This window comes from Cydia pomonella, chromosome 21 (genome assembly GCF_033807575.1).
Source record: "Cydia pomonella isolate Wapato2018A chromosome 21, ilCydPomo1, whole genome shotgun sequence".
Taxonomy (NCBI): Eukaryota; Metazoa; Arthropoda; class Insecta; order Lepidoptera; family Tortricidae; genus Cydia; species Cydia pomonella.
In genome coordinates this window covers 14,064,908-14,081,563 of record NC_084723.1, presented here as the reverse complement: position 1 = coordinate 14,081,563, position 16,656 = coordinate 14,064,908, and the positions used below count along the sequence as shown (strand labels likewise).

The following is a 16,656-nucleotide window of genomic DNA, read 5'->3' as shown; positions in this document are numbered from 1 at the left end:
TATCTTGTTTGTCAAACTGTCTATGCTATTTTATTCTCTGTGTGAATTTATAGGTTATTTATACTGAGCAACTTTTACTATGGGACCAAAGCCGAAATCGCGACTACTTAGGTGGTATTGCAGGTGACTAAATAAACATCCTGTATATATACGATTTGCACAGCAGACCGCACTTATGACATTAGAGGTCACCACGCATATAGGATGAAATTTTAACCACCAGCCATACTCTGCGTAGTGACTTTATAGGTCATACTGAACAACTTTTATTATGGGACCGAGCACCTTAACTTTACCGACATCAGAAGAGGCTAAAAAGATATTAAGAACAAGTCCCATAATTAGACATGTAGGATAAAGGTACGATGGGGCTGGCATAATCATGTAACTGATTTAAGTCCCTAAAAATGCCGAAATCGAGAAAAAAAAATTGCCTGTTTCATACATTCCAGCTGATGTGATGCTGCTGATTTTTCTATGGAACAGCCAATTTTTTTTCGTGGTTTCGGCATTGGTCTCATAATGAAAGTAGTTCAGTATGATCTTTAAAGTCACTACTCACTATACGCAGAGTATGGCTGGTTGTTAAAATTTCTACCGTATTATTATTGGAGGTGTTGCGAGCCTTTGAGTGCCACGTCGACCAACTAGTGATCTATTATTGTGACTACCCTTTAACTAATGCCAGTTGAATCCAGGAAGTTCCAGATTCTTTGAGCCGTTATGTTCTGGACATCATAGGGTTGCAATACATGGCGCTATAAGTAGGTACTTCTTTTTGTGTTCCACATCAACCATTAGTGGTCCACAGGAACAGAGGATGTGCTTTGCAGTCTCCTCTGACTCCTGGCAGAACCTGCATGTCGCATTTTGTTTCTTTCCAATTTGAAACATGTGTTTGTTCAGGTTATAGTGCATGTCCAGTCAATATTCTAGTCACCGCGCAGCCTTTCTGTCTTTTGAGTCCTAGAAGTTTCTAAGCAGTGCTGTTGAACCCTTTGAGCTTCCGAGTGTTCTTGTCTTTTGACGACTTTCCACCACTAAGTAAAGTTGTTCTTAGGTATAAGGGTACTAAAGGTAATCAGTGTTTGCCGAACGTTAATAAGAATTGACCATTAACCATTACAAATTGAACCGTAAACTGTAACCGTCCGTTACGGTTCAATTTGTAATGGTTATTGGTCAATTCTAATTGACGTTCGGCAAACACTGAAGGTAATAAGGGTACTGGGGGTTTACTGTTTTCGCGAATAAGCTTACGGTTGTTATGCGAGGAGCATAGATGGCGTGGTCTACAATGAACTTATGAATATTCTTGGTTTGTAGATAGTATTTATGTGCATTTTTTTTGAGAAAATAACTGATCATACTCCCGACCAATTTCAGCCACAACATGCTCTGAAGTAGGCATTTTTAATTAATGTTATTAAAGTGTTCCATTCCACTTTCTGATGTGCCTTTAATGTTGATTTTATGATGATGATGTGCCTTTAAGTAGGTGACTCACGTACCCTATCTTCCTGCTATCTTAGTTAGTTTTTTTGCTTAGTAGTTAATTACTTCTTTTGAGGTTAAAAAGTAATCATTAATGTACATAGATAACTATTCCCATCTGTGCTCGCCCCACGTGGGCACAGATGGGAATTATTTGTATTTTTGTATGTAGAGCCTATTCCCATCTGTGCCCGGCGGGGACAGATGGGAATAGGTACACCAAAAAACCGGGGTTAAATACTCCGGCGCATTTTGGGCACCTTAGCACACCACCTACATAATTGTAGGAAATAGAGGTGGTATGGCCGAGCCAAGCTCATCTCGCTTTCTGTCGAGAAGAATTATTTATATGAACAACGCCGTACAATACAGCAGTACTTAAGCACCTAGTACCTACCCTATATACCTGGGATTGCCAAACATTTTGACCCTAGGGCCACGGCCAGGCCTTTGGCTCTTTTTCCCTCTGGGTGGAGAAAGAAAAGAGCTCTCGGGCGGGGGTTTTAGTAGCGATTAGTACCCCTGCAATATACACACTTTTTGGAACAATATCGTCGAACAACCAAACTTACCTGACATAAAAATGTCCCTAGAATTACTGTCAATATCATAAACTCAATGACATATGACCCCGACACTGGTTTACGCAAGCACGTTCAAAATTAAATTATAAGCGATTTAATATTTAAAACTACTCAAAAATTAACTCTAGTAATCATTAATAAGAGCTATAATCAAATGACAAGTATAATTATCGAAAACATGCTCTTAAATCTCGTGTTCGTGACAAGGTTGGAAATCTTGAATATTAATGGATTATCGTCGAATTTGAAGCAAATAAATTGTAGATGTTTGGTGTAGGAGCTAAGATAAATTTAGATAGACTTGTTGTTTCTGTAGGGTTTATGCCTATTTTTGCAGCAAACTTTGCACATTAAGGGTTGGTAGAAGTCAACGAACTTTTCATATACCTATATTCTTAGCGATGCCCGGTGACTATTATAGGGCACAGTATGTAATTGATATTAAACCATATCAAATAGCATAAAAATGTGGTTAATTTACGAAAATTCTCGTTGCAGCTACGGCGCGCGTTGCCATCCAAGCTCTCCAAAACGAACTGTGCACATAAGCCAATATTGATAAGCTATGTGAGATAGGATGTGAATCATTATTACAGTCCATAGATTTCCCCATTTGTAAAAGGTGTGTATAACAATTTTGAGTATTTTAGTTTACATTATATTTTTTTCCTTTTTCAGAAAAAATGGCGACACCTACAGAGTTACCAGCGGAACGAGTGAAGCAGATGTTCAGCTGGACCACTGCGTAAGTCCTTACGTTGTTCATAGATGGCGCTGTTGTCAAAACTTTTCGTTATATCTCTGTTGCAGTAGCTCTATAGAAAACTATAAACTAAACTATATAAGTAAGTGTACTTACCCATTAACCAAACTTTTTTGTCTTCCATCTAAAATAACCAGCTGAATGCAAGTCGTGAAATATGTTAGTACTTGTTGTTAAAACCCAAATAAGATTGAGCCGCTACAACTGGTTTCACGAGAAGGCAGACTTGAAAGTTCTAGAATTTTCTCAGGAAATATTATAAATACTAGAATCAGTTTACCGATCTCAAGCAAAATCAATAGGATTCGTCTGTGTCTGCGCTAAGTTTGAGTCGACTTGGAAATGAAAATGCAGTATCGATATTCTAATTTACAATCGTACTAATTACGGAGAAAAAATTGATGTAATTAATGTTATTATTACTACCAAAGTGAACTAGGGTATCGATATGTATTAGTGACGTACCTACCTGAGGATCTACCGCGGAAAAAGTCAAATGGCCTACTCTCGCAGAGGCAAAAAGAGGCAGATACAGGCTACTCGCGCAGAGGGCCTACCCTCTGGCATAGTACTTGCTTGAAAATCTGACATGGTCCCGACCGGCCGACCTCTATAGGCTTATTAATACAAAAAACCTCAAAACCTTTCGTTATTTACTCACTCTGTGTCATGTTTGCATAGTTTTATCAATATTTAGACCTTAATTATCTCGTATAAACCATCTTGTTCGCGTTTTCCTTCACCGACAACCAGACAGGTGATATTTCGACATCAATGCGCCATTTTTGAGGGTCAACGTGAGGTCGACCGCTTGAAAAGATGTATACAAGTTTGAGGTGCTACGAGTGACTATTTGCGTTAAAAATTGTTCATTAGAATGGGAAATTACCTATATTATATAACATTTAGAACAGGAAAAATAATTGAAAAACGTATACATACTGTATACTTGGAAAGTAAATCCTATGTTAAAACGTATCACTTTCAAGCACGAAGAAATGAAAAAGTTTTTAAACTTCTATTGCTATTTTAATAAAAACGTGTTTCGGAACAAACTCCGAAGTACGAGTAGGTAATAACCCATATTATGAGACGTACTTTTTTTGCTCGAAATTATAAGGTAGCACAGCTAATTTCATATTCACCATGATCAGAGGCGTATTTAAATATTCGCCCCGAGCCAGTGGTCTTGGGCCGCCCCATATAATAAGCACAAATGCATTTTTTTCGGCATCTGGAAATGTAGGGGCCTGCGCCGCCCTTCGCAGCCTGCCGCCCCGGGCCATGGCCCCCTTGACCCTAGGGTCAACATTCCTACATCCTAGATCGTTTTAGCTTTGCTACACCTTTCACGCCACAGTTTGTAAGACAACCATATGCAAAAAATTAGTATCCAAACTAGCGTCATTTTCCCTCTGAGAGACACTAGGACATATCTAATACATAACATCCTCCATGATGCAAGTATTACGAGAGCTGACCCGGTGACGCAAGAGCCACTTTCGAGTGCCACCCGGCGGCGCGAGCGCAGGCCTGATAACCCAGATGCTGGATGCTTCACAGGCTAATATCGACCTTATTTGCTTTTACCTTTCTCTTGTGTTGTTTGGTATGTTTGATTAAGTTTTACGGGTATATTAAAGTGTTATGGAGATGTAAATGATGTGAAATGCGCCAGTGTATTATATGTATTTGATTGAGTTATCAATAAATTGAAAAAAAATAGTAAAAATCACAATTTGTCTAGTCTAAACTCTAAAACACCTGGGATTTTACTTTTAACTTAACTGTAGATTATTTCAGTAGATTAACCTGTACTGTACCTACTCATTAAAGAATCTTACCCTACACTACATGCGTCACACAAGTATGTTACGTGCTAAACCGGTCTCCCTTTAGCACATTGTCATAAAATGTATATTAAATATCACATTGTTTGTGTTTCATAATATTAAACACTTCTAAATTAATGATAGGAAGTTTAAAACTTTTCAACAATACGGAAGAGCAACGCCATCTGTTATTATCGGTTTTAAATCGATTCTATCACGACATCTATTGGTGTAATAGCGTACTCGTTCTCGATGTGGTTACTTACGTTTGAACTAGATGGCGCTAATGGTTCAATTGTGGCTTGGCTGCATAATAATTATAATCATTTTATGTGATATGATATGGTGTTTGCGGTTACGTTGACAGTACTATGTCTAGTTTATTGCGTCTATATAAATATGACTCGTTGTCATTTCCTTGTGGTATGCATGTATGCAAATGCAGCTGGAAATAAACCTATGGGAATATCAAATGCGCTAGTTTTCCGTAATCAAATTTATCGTTTGTTCCTGACCCAGGGTAATTGCGTTCATAAGGTAGATGTGCTTTCTGTCGATATATATATATATATATATGTATGTATATATGTATATTATGTTCATTGTGTGTATAGTGAAGGTTTGAAACCTTCACAGTCTTTTGGTAGGTAACTGGCAACAATTATATATTTGAATTCAGAACTATCGCCCTGCTAGATGAATAAAGATCGGCAGGCGGGCATTCCGTTACTGGCAGTCATTAAGAATATTTATGATCTAGCCGAATGATATAAAATAATATACAGTCAGAAAACTACGACGAGTGTTTATCATACTCCCAGATAGGCGTTCCCTAATTACAGTTTTACAGTAATTGTGTATGGCCGTTCATGCTCAGTTGGGCGGTTAACATTTTTAGTTTAGCTAAATATTATGGTTATTTTGACTCAGAAATGACCTAGCAACAAATGGCATATGTTTTTCAATGATTGCCGGCTAAGTAGTAGTAACGAATCCAATCGATCGGTCAAATGCCGCAATGTATCGCAAACGTATGCGACTGTCGGTAAGGTTTGTAGAGACACTAGAGGCTAATACTCCTGCTGAGTGGTACCATTTTGATTTTTACGTTATGGGGGAAGTACCCCGGTAGGGCTGCTCTACATAATATACATGTCTGCATTAAAAACACGCTATATACGTATAAAATGTGAATAATCTATGCCAATCTATGCCGATAACCAGTCCGTTGACTGTTCACCTCAAACTGAGGTCACCTGTTTTAGGTAAGCGGCTCTCTTGGACAACTTTTGAATTTTATGTATACCAGTTTTTTGGCTAGCCACTTTGGCGATTTTGGTGGCGATTATTTTGGTTGTATATTTTACACATATCTACTTTCTTTATTGATAAAATAATTATTTGAATTTGAATAATGATGTATTTGGTATTCCAACTTTTTAGTTTTTTTTTTCATTTAGATATTATTCTAGAAACACTAGACTGATATTTTTTATTACAATTTTATTTAATGTTTGACGATCTCTTTTGTGGCTTTTTACTATTAAATTTGACATCTGTATTCACAATTCAATATTTTATGGAATAATAATAACATCAAATTATTGCTCTGATAATTAGCTTAAGATTATAATATATATGTAAAGCTCGATCAGAAATATATGATCATTGTCAAGAGGGCGCTGTTATTCTCATGTATTGGGTGACAGTTCAGTTTAGTATGAAAAATTTAGTTCCAATGAAATTCCGCAATATGGCGCATATCTTAGGTACATATTACTGGTCAGGCTTTGTAATCCAGTAACTTTATACATTAGCGTTTGCGTCATATCCGGTAGTTCTGATTTTTTGACTTTTGGGACCTCGAGCGCCGAACGCAACTTTGTCAATAACCGAGAAAACCGCTAAAGTTTTTTTTTTTTTTTTTAGATTTAACGATTATGGCCCTAGAGGGCTAGTTTTTGATTGTACCTTCTCAAGGCGTTTTTAAAGTAGACTAAATTTGCTACAAAACGAGACTACAATTGTCCCTGTAGACCTAATAGTTTCCGAGATAAAGCCTTCCAGTTTATACTTTTTTCCAACTTGAATTCGTAGGGTAAGCAACTGCAGTAAGTATGCACTTTTGTCTCAGGTGATGCCGCTTGGCACGATTGTTCCTTAGGTCAAACAAGGCGAATTTGTCCCGGTAGTCACAAGTACCCTGCGTGCCTACCCCCCAAAAAGAAAGTTAAAAATCTACGCTATATTTCTCAAAAATATTTGAGTTGCGCTCTCAAATTTTATATGTAGGTACTTTCTAAGTTATAACTAAGGACACAGTACTCGTACCAGAACAAACTGGTGGTACTTATGTTAGCTTATTATATATACAGCGTATTTATTTAGTCACCTGCAATAATTTACAGGCCCATTTTTTTATTTTTTTATTTATTTAGGTAAACAAACAGTCACTACAAGAAAGATTTAAATATAAAGTATTTTACACACTGTTTACAGTATGTGTGACCAACACCGTTCACCACTTATTAATTTGTAGCTCATATTGAGCAACTTCTATTATGGGACCAATCCCGAAGAAAAGGAAAAAAGAAAAGAAATTAACTCTCTAATAGAAAATGTCAGAGTAAGATAGCCAAAATGTATGAAACAGCCAATTTATTTTTTCGTGATTCCGGGGTTGGTTCCACAGTAAAAGTTGCTCAGTATGACTTATATATAATATATATATATTCACCCCGTAAATGATTGCAGGTACCTAAATAAACACCCTGTATTTATTAATATGTTAGTTTAAGGCTAAATTTTTAACAATAATTAAAAAAAAAATCAAATTAAAATAAAACTTTTATTTTATTTTTTAAAAATGTTATGGGACATTATTACACAAATTGACTAAGTCCCACAGTAAGCTCAATAAGGCTTTTGTTGAGGGTACTTAGACAACGATATATATAATATATAAATATTTATAAATACTTAAATACATAGAAAACACCCATGACTCAGGAACAAATATCCATGCTCATCACAGGAATAAATGCCCTTACCAGGATTTGAACCCGGGACCATCAGCTTCGTAGGCAGGGTCACTATCCACTAGGCCAAACCGGTCGTCCAAAATAGTTTATTTAATACACAAGTAGAAAGCCATAAAAGTCTTTTCAATAATTAGCAGTTACCTAACATTATTATAATAAGCGAAAGCAGAGGGTTTGAAAGCGGAAAAATAAAACAGAATTCAAGCCTAAACCAAACTATCATTTACAACAACTTAAATCCACAAATTGACCTCTTTTAGATCTTATGTCTATGGCAATACGACTTATCTTAGTCAATTAAATTGTTTAAGAAGGCTGTATAGTTATAACGTTTTGTTCAGTACCCCTAGTGTAAATATTTTCGACAGCGAAACGTGACGTACGCGTTTGCGTTAAGTGTCATTTTGTATGAGATTTTTGACTTTCCAAAACGTCCCGCTTGGCGCGCTGTTCAAAAACCCATACAAAATGAGACTTAACGCAAACGCGTACGTCACGTTTCGCTATCGTCTAAATTTACACTAGGGGTACAGATAATGGTTACGTAATTTGTAATTTTAGAATAATTGGTGTAATGAGTTACTTAAGTAATGTAATATTAATGAGAACATATTATCTGAGTATCATGTTGTTTGTTCTCGAACGTTCTTTTTTAGTAGATTGGTAAGCTTTTCTATACGACGCATTATTATTATTATTTTTGGTTTGATGGTTTATTTGGTTGAAATAAGTAAGTTTGGCTTTTTAGCGATAAGACCGCCTGTTGTTTACCTCTTCTTTATGTGTTGTATTATTTGTACTGTTTCTGTATTGAGGTGTGCAATAAAGAGTATTTGTATTGTATTGTATTGTATTGTACTTCTAGGCGTTTATTCTCCTCTTGTCACTTCAATCCTGCTTTCCTGGATCAGTATTTAGTCCATCTTTTTATAATTATAGCAAATAAATCGTTATCATAATGAACACTTTCCGAATGATGGTTGCCAAATTATCTGCGATAAATTGGTTGGCAAGTGAAATTCGGATGATAAAACTTCGGCGAAAAGGTGGAACGTGGGTTATAACTGATCTACACGGAAATTTATGTAACTGACATGTATTATTGTAAAACGTTCATATTTATTTGTACCTAAAATTTGCGTATATATATTGCGTAAATTATCATATAACATCATTAACATACTTCTATTATCTCGGGCGGCCCTCACCTTTGCCTGAGAACTCTTGGAACCTTCAGTCTTACGCCTAATTGTTTTTTTGAAGTGCAGGTATGTGCTTGATTTTTTAAATATAAGAATTCGTTGCATCTGCCGTTATAGTATTTTTCAAACACGAATGGTACTGTCACGTCACAGGTGACATGTCAATACAATTATTTTTTTTTTTTTTTTTTTATAATACGTTGGTGGCAAACAAGCATACGGCCCGCCTGATGGTAAGCAGTTTCCGTAGCCTATGTACGCCTGCAACTCCAGAGGAGTTACATGCGCGTTGCCGACCCTAAACCCCCCTCCCCCTCGTTGAGCGTCGTAGAATTTTGGCGTTTTAAAGTTATAAATTGTATAAAGATGACACCAGGGGGCCTACCGCGCTAACTGAAGTTCGCAAATTGCGGGGATCTTTCTCTTTTACTCTCATAAAGACGTAATTAGATTGACAGAGAAATATGCCCGCAATTGACGAACTTCGATTTTCGCGGTTATAGCGTTGTCACCGAATCCTTCGTGTTTGAAAAATAGTATACATTTAGGTACATATGTGTTATAACAATAGCTTAATGAAATTGTTATTTTCTACAACAAATATTGACAGAAACCATTAGTTTTTCCGCAAATTTCCACCATTAGCCCAAAGCGTAATCCCAATGATCACAGTAACCGCTCGTTAGTGTAACTGGCTCCTAACTGGTGGTTACCCAGCCGTTAGTTACGCTACTTCGGCTGATGAACTGCCTTTGCCTTGAGGCCCAGTCGATTCATTTTGATATCTTGATGTCTTTGTGTTATTGTGCATTTCGCGTACTTGTCTGTTCATGTATGGGCGCGAGCACGACGCACGGATGAATGATAACAAAATGGCACATTTTTGATGTCGAAATGTACGTGTGAATTGGCCTTTGACGAACGCCTGGAGCTATGATTTCTAATTGAAGGAAAGTGTTTTGTGTGTTACAATGAACTCATAGATTTAAATGCTTTTTTTTTTCAAACGACAATGTATAATATTTCGTACATCATAGGCACTTGTGACGTTGTGACACTTGTCTTGTGTATACGTCACGTCGGAGTGACATCTCTTATGGCAGAACTGTTGCAAAAGTGTCCAGCTGTCAGCTATAAATAATAGTTCCAAATCTCTCCAGAGTAGCGGTAGAGTAGCTAAGAACCTAGGCGCATTTTTTTGTTCAAGGATTCTAAGTATTGTAGCGCCACCTATTTAAGGTTTTTTGATGACACTTTTTAGTACATGAAGATTTATTTCCTTACCTCCACCTTCCGTAGTCGCGTCATTAAATGCGACGTTTTGAGTTAAAAAAAAGTATTTATCACTACTTTGCTTGCTGAATTATTTTATATAGAAAAATGAAAATCGTCTGTTTTTTATAAAACCTATGAAAGTGTGTTCGTTAAAGCCTAAAATTTAACCCTTTGGTTATGCGTTCGTATAAAAAATACGCGCTGTATAATATCTCTCATATATCGCTTGAAACACATGAAATCCTAGTCCAGGCACATGTAAACCATCACTATTTTTTAAGAGCAATTCCTAGCTGAGCAACTTTTCAAATCTCGAATTTTTGAAGCTATGTTTCTGTCGCGCTGCGGTGGGCGGGAGCGGGAGCTATCTAAGTGTGAGTGCGCGCACACAGATGCGAGACTCCAGTGCCCGCTCATTGCGCGCCGTTCCGTCGACATCGCCCGCGAGCCGAACGGAATTTATCCTGCGCTGCCCGATGCAAGTTGTTTTTGTTGTTATCACATAATATTGTTTTTCATTTTTATATTATACTGTATCTATTAATTACCATATAGGTAAAAACTGCAAAAAAGAATGATGTCCCTGCTTCGGTCGTCGTCGTACAGTCAAGTGCAAAAATATATATCGAAAGAATCGTCTCATAAATATGGTACCACGCTCTTACTATACTACACTGGAATAAGATGCTATGGGACATATTTTTGAGTAAGATGTGTACACCCATATTTTTGTAAGTAGGTATAAATATATGGCTAAACTACAATCTATTTAACTTGTAGTACGATGGGGCTAAACTTGGGCCGCCTTATTGAAGAACGTATCGCAATGACAATCTGGGTAAAGTATGTTGGGGTAATGCCGGACAATTTTGGGACCAATTGAGAGAACTCGTGAGAAAATGTTTTTTCGAGATCTCAGCACGTGACAGATTCTTGAAGTACGGAGCGAATCGTTAAATAATAACCGTAGATTCGTTCGTATTCGTAGGTCCGGTGTCTACCCTTCTCCAATATACACCGTGTTTTTTTTGAGAGCTTAAATTAAGTAACTTTCTCAAAGACACCGATATTCTAATTAACTCCATTTCGGAGATAATCAATCATTAATTTTTATCTTATAAGGCCCCTACGAGCGTGTACACTTGCTTTAGGGCCTGTTTACTTATTGATTAGTGTTTAGTGCGAGTTCATACATTTGCTACTAAACGTAAGTACTATCTCGGACGATCGATGTTCGAAATGACATTGATATGTCACAGTTTTCAATTGTTTGGTTGAGTTAAATGTAATGCCCATGTTACAACAACGCTATATGCAACATTTAGTTACTTTTTATAAAAATAAAAATAGTAAAAAAAAACACAAAAAAACATTTTTTTTTTGAAAATTAACTATGCCATTTAGTTTCCTTAAACGTACTTACCGATACCCCGAAGTTAACGGAATTCAATAAAAACACGGTGTATATAAATTACATTACAGCCACCAATAATTACAAACTTAAAAGTTGTCAACGAAAGTTTTTTTTTTTCGTATTTTTGTATCCGATCTTAACCCTGATACAAAAATTGGTAAAATTGTGGCTCTCAAACTTTGATACATATGTCATAAGGCAATTTGATAAGTAAACAATGTGCTAAGAAACCTCTTATTGTAAGGTTTACCCGAAGTAATAAAGTAAGAAAAACCACTAAAATAATAGATAGGTTTCGAAGTTTTGACAATTTAAGATCTCGTGAACTGTACAGGTTTAGTGAAAGTGTAAATGTGTTGTTTATTGAAAGGAATGTACTAAAAGATATTAAGTACTTAAGTAGGAGGGACAAAAATCAAAATAAAAAATAATCGTGCCCAGTCATTTTTAATGAAGGTCGCCAAAAAAATAAGAATCAAACTTAGAAATCAAAAAGATTAAGTAGTTCTTTAAAAAGGTCAAGGTTTTTTTTTTTATACTACGTCGGTGGCAAACAAGCATACGGCCCGCCTGATGGTAAGCAGTATCCGTAGCCTATGTACGCCTGCAACTCCAGAGGAGTTACATGCGCGTTGCTGACCCTAACCCCCTCCCACCCCTCATTGAGCTCACTGAGAGCCCATCTTGAAGTATAGAAAATAAGTAAAATTGCGATTTTGTTAGTATAATTTTGCAATTATGTACAGGGTGGGCAAATAAGAAGTATACATTTTGTTTTTAAATTTTAACTGTATTAAGTTCAAAAATTATTAAGTATTGTTTTAAAAATATATTCTTCAGGGTTGGCAAATTCATGCGAAACATAATGTCTGACATATGTCCACCTCTAACATCAGGCAAATGTAAGCTCTTATCATCCCAATGTTCAGCATCTATTCGCACATTTTTCGCATTATCTTAGTACATTTGTGTCGAATATTCGGTTTTAACTGTTTAAATTTCATCAGCTCGTTAGCATAGACACGTAATTTTAGATAGCCCCACAGAAATAAGTCAAGAGCTGCTAAATTTGGGGAATTTGGGTGCCAATCACTGTCACTTTTTTTCAAAATTAATCGAGCAAACAACGTGTTTTAAACAACAGAAACATTTGAGATAAAATTGCTTGCTGCTAGTGGTAGACATTTGGCAGAAATTATCTTCCGTATACAATTGCCAACCCTGAATAATATATTTATGAAAAAATATTTAGTAAAATTTCCACTTAATGTAACTAAAATTTAAAAACAAAGTGTATCATTCTTATTTGTCCACCCTGTATATATATAGTTGATATACAATCTTTTTTTTATAAAATGTAAGGATCGTATGTAAAGAGTAAAGTAAATATATAGGAAAAGAGAGCCCTCTTGAAGCATTTTAGGGAAACAAATTTCGAAGCCCTATCTCTATTTTGTATCCTAAACTAGCTATGTATGTATGCGTGCACATCTACATATGCATCCGTATGTGTAGGTACTTTATTACGAAATATTGCTCATTTGCTATCTATTTTACTCGATTTTGTTATACAATTCAACATGTATCATCATCCCTATACAATATAAATACTCTTTATTGCACACCTCAATAAAAGAAAACAGAAACATAAGCACAGGTAAACAACATGCGGTCTTATCGCTAAAAAGCGATCTCTTCCAGGCAACCTTTGGGTTGCGGAAATTAAAAACATTACATTGTCAGTAAGTAGGTGTACATACACATACAATATACAAACATACAAAATAGACTGCCAAAATCTCTTCCTTTTGATTTACCGTCGCGCTGGTAGTGGTACTGGATAAAAATAATGGTACGAAAGTGTGATCAAGAAAACAATAAATGTGATAATTAAGTAGGTCAGTAGGTAAATTGAAGAAAATTTTAAGTTTGACAATCACTGCTGTTTTTGAAATAGGTAAAGATCGGATTGTTTCTTTCCGATCTTTACCTGGAAGGGTCAAGATCGGATAGCGGTATACAGTAGTGCTAGGCCTGTTAACACAATTACAAAAACAAACACAGTTTCATCACAATACGCAAAATAAATTACAGGTCGAAGATCGGATAGAAGAAAGAATTCGCGAAATTTACCTTGCTCTCTGTGATTGCCAGTGATCGGCACGACCCGTGTCGCACGGTGTCAATGACCTCAATCATTATGTTAACATGGATATGCCCCGAGATTTCGGTCTTTTTAGGAAGTCAGTATTTCCGATTATAGTACATAAAGGTATTTATTGCACACAGGAAGATGAATGATTTTTATCATTAAATAAAATGACATCAAGTTCGTTCGTTTGAGGAAAGGTCCGAGTTCTCCTACGCGTTATATTCAGGACACCAACGAGCAACAGTTCACTTTGTCCAATCAGCAGCCAATAGGAAGTCCAGTTAGTGTAACATAAGAGATTATCGAGTCCGTAAAACAAGCCAAAGTCGTTGAAATAAACACTGAGATAATAAGGAACTTTAACAACACGTGCGAATTTAATGAACCGAGGAACATAAGTAAACATATTTGCCATTAGAAAATAGTTGCAATCCTTATCAGTAAACTAGAAAAGGATGGCATTAACTCTTTATTTAGGAATTTCAATTAGCCGTCTTTTTTGCACCGCACCAGTTTAAACAAACGCAAACAATAGAAAATTCGCAAATGACCTTCGATAAGCCAGGTAGTCGGTCGAAGGGTTTAGTTGCACTTGAAATGGTTACACCGTTTTAACACTTACGTATTTTGTATGAGTGCAAAATTACGTGCCGCTACTTAATATTTCACAAACTGTCAAATTGAAATATTCAACATTCGAAATATATAATTTTTTTATTTAATAATTAATAATACATTTTATAAGCTTATTTAACACTTTATCGTATATCATACAATAAAATTATTCTATTTAACAAAATCACGGAGTTATGTTATAATCTAATCATGTCCATATTATGATTTCTGCTCGCAATCCCGCGGTGCGTCACGGGTCGTGCCGATCACTGGTGATTGCGCATAGCACAAGCCCGACTCCCTGAGCGACGCGGGAACACTGGCAGTCGAGACCAAGTCGAGACACAATGAAATGGCGTTTTACACAATGTTGCCAATATTAAAAAATAAAGCCAAATTAGGAAGAAATGAATGTCCTACGTTCTTCACCCGCATCTGGTATTTACCCAACATACCTTAATCGTTGAACCGCCGCATTTCAAAATGGCCCTTATTTTGATATCGGCTAGCCGTAATGTAATACGGCGGATTATACAATACGACTGTGATACTTATATGTATATACATCCCCTTGTCAATGTAATTTCATTTAATTTGCTATCTAGTGGCAAACATCAATGTAGTTATCTTTTACTTGTGACGCACAAGTATGAGGCATGTAAAATACTATATTTCTAAAAAAAATTGACTTGTTTATTGTGATTATACGTAGTAAAAGAAAATACGATTATTAAATTATAATACGAAAGGTGGTCAAATCGCAAAATGCTGTCGTTTTATTTAAAATAATGAAATAATTAGACCAGTTCCGAAAGTACCAGGAAAATTCGGTTCTTTAAAACAGTACCGGTTCTGCAATCCCTAATAAGGATGTTATGCCCATCACTATTCCTTCTGTGTACGTATATTTAGAAACTGTCTCCGCCTCCAATTCGTGCGATAAGGACAACTGCAGCTCGGACCGAAATTCACACGCAAAAAACTCAAAAATCGAGGTTTCGCTCTCGACTGTTTCCTCCTCCAAATCACAACCAATCATTATGAAATTTTGGAAATTGCAAGAGGAAGAAATAATCTATGCCGCTATGTTTTGATTTTTTGGATATTTGTTGTGATATTTGTATACTGTGCCTTTTTTTACAGCCAATTCAATTGAGCCGTTTTTGCGATTTTCGAGGCGCTGTAATTTTCTTCAAAATAAAATAATCCAAAAAAGCAAAACATAGCGGCACAGATATTGATGATATTGATCTTATTTGAAAAAATCATTGCTCTAGGTTAAAAATCCAGGGAGGAAACAGTCGAGAGCGTTTGTATGGAAAAATCACAACTAGGAATTCCTCTTAAGTCTTTGTTTTATATGACTGTAACCATGGAATACGTGTTTTTAAATAAATTATGTTATGTATCTTGCGCATATTCATCAGTCTCATGTCATGATCTCTTCGTCCACAACTTGTTATATCACATCACATTAAATCGCACTAGTTTTAATGACACACTTACCTAACCTCTATATATTAGAAATGTCATTTTCATTTATGATTCTTCCGTGCGATGATAATAGTAAAAACGCTATTTATAGGAAGTCCGATGCATCAACTAAACGCTACAAAAATGCTTCACGATTGCGTTTAAAACTAAAAACTGCCATCAATATTGTCTCCAGCAATACTCAACTCTAACGCAATCAGATAAAGTTTAGAACCGCTTGGGAATTCTAGCGTGGTATAACGCTTCGTTCTTGCAAAAGTACGTTTCCGCGGGAAACCGTTCCCGCATTTTTTGAAAACAAAGATGGCGGATAATTGCGTTTCGTTGCGTCACATGTGTAGCACTCCTTGGCTTACATGTGTAGTCGTTTGTCACTATTGTCGTTTTAGAATTTTAATTTGATCCGAATTGACGTTTTCCGTCCTTTGAATTTAATTCGGTTAGTTTTATTATTATTTTAAGGTCAGAATAAAGATACCAATTATAAAATAATATGGCATTTTAATAGTTCCTTGAAGGAAATATCGAGTTGAAAGCACTTTAACATATGCGGGTATGTTTTTAAGTAGTTTTTCCTTTTTTGGTATTCGCATAATTATGATTATCATGATTGATGGGTAAAATTTTCCACGAGAGCCATCCTTCTTAATTAGTTTTTTTGATAAAGTGCCTACTTGAATTACCTATACAATAACAGTTTTGAATGATTCACGGTTAGTTTCACTAGACTATCGCTAGAATATCTATTATGACATCTATTAAGACCCTTATTAACTTAGCTATAAAGTCC

General features: G+C 36.0%; 1 protein-coding gene across 1 annotated transcript in view; it reads left to right on the top strand.

Moving 5' to 3' along the window:
• LOC133529704 (ABC transporter G family member 23) overlaps positions 1-16,656 on the top strand; it is a 149,809-nt gene that overhangs the window by 32,732 nt on the left and 100,421 nt on the right. Inside the window, exon 2 of the mRNA XM_061867492.1 lies at positions 2,757-2,823. Within this exon, the coding sequence (XP_061723476.1) occupies positions 2,757-2,823 (67 nt within the window). The remainder of the gene's footprint in view (positions 1-2,756; positions 2,824-16,656) is intronic.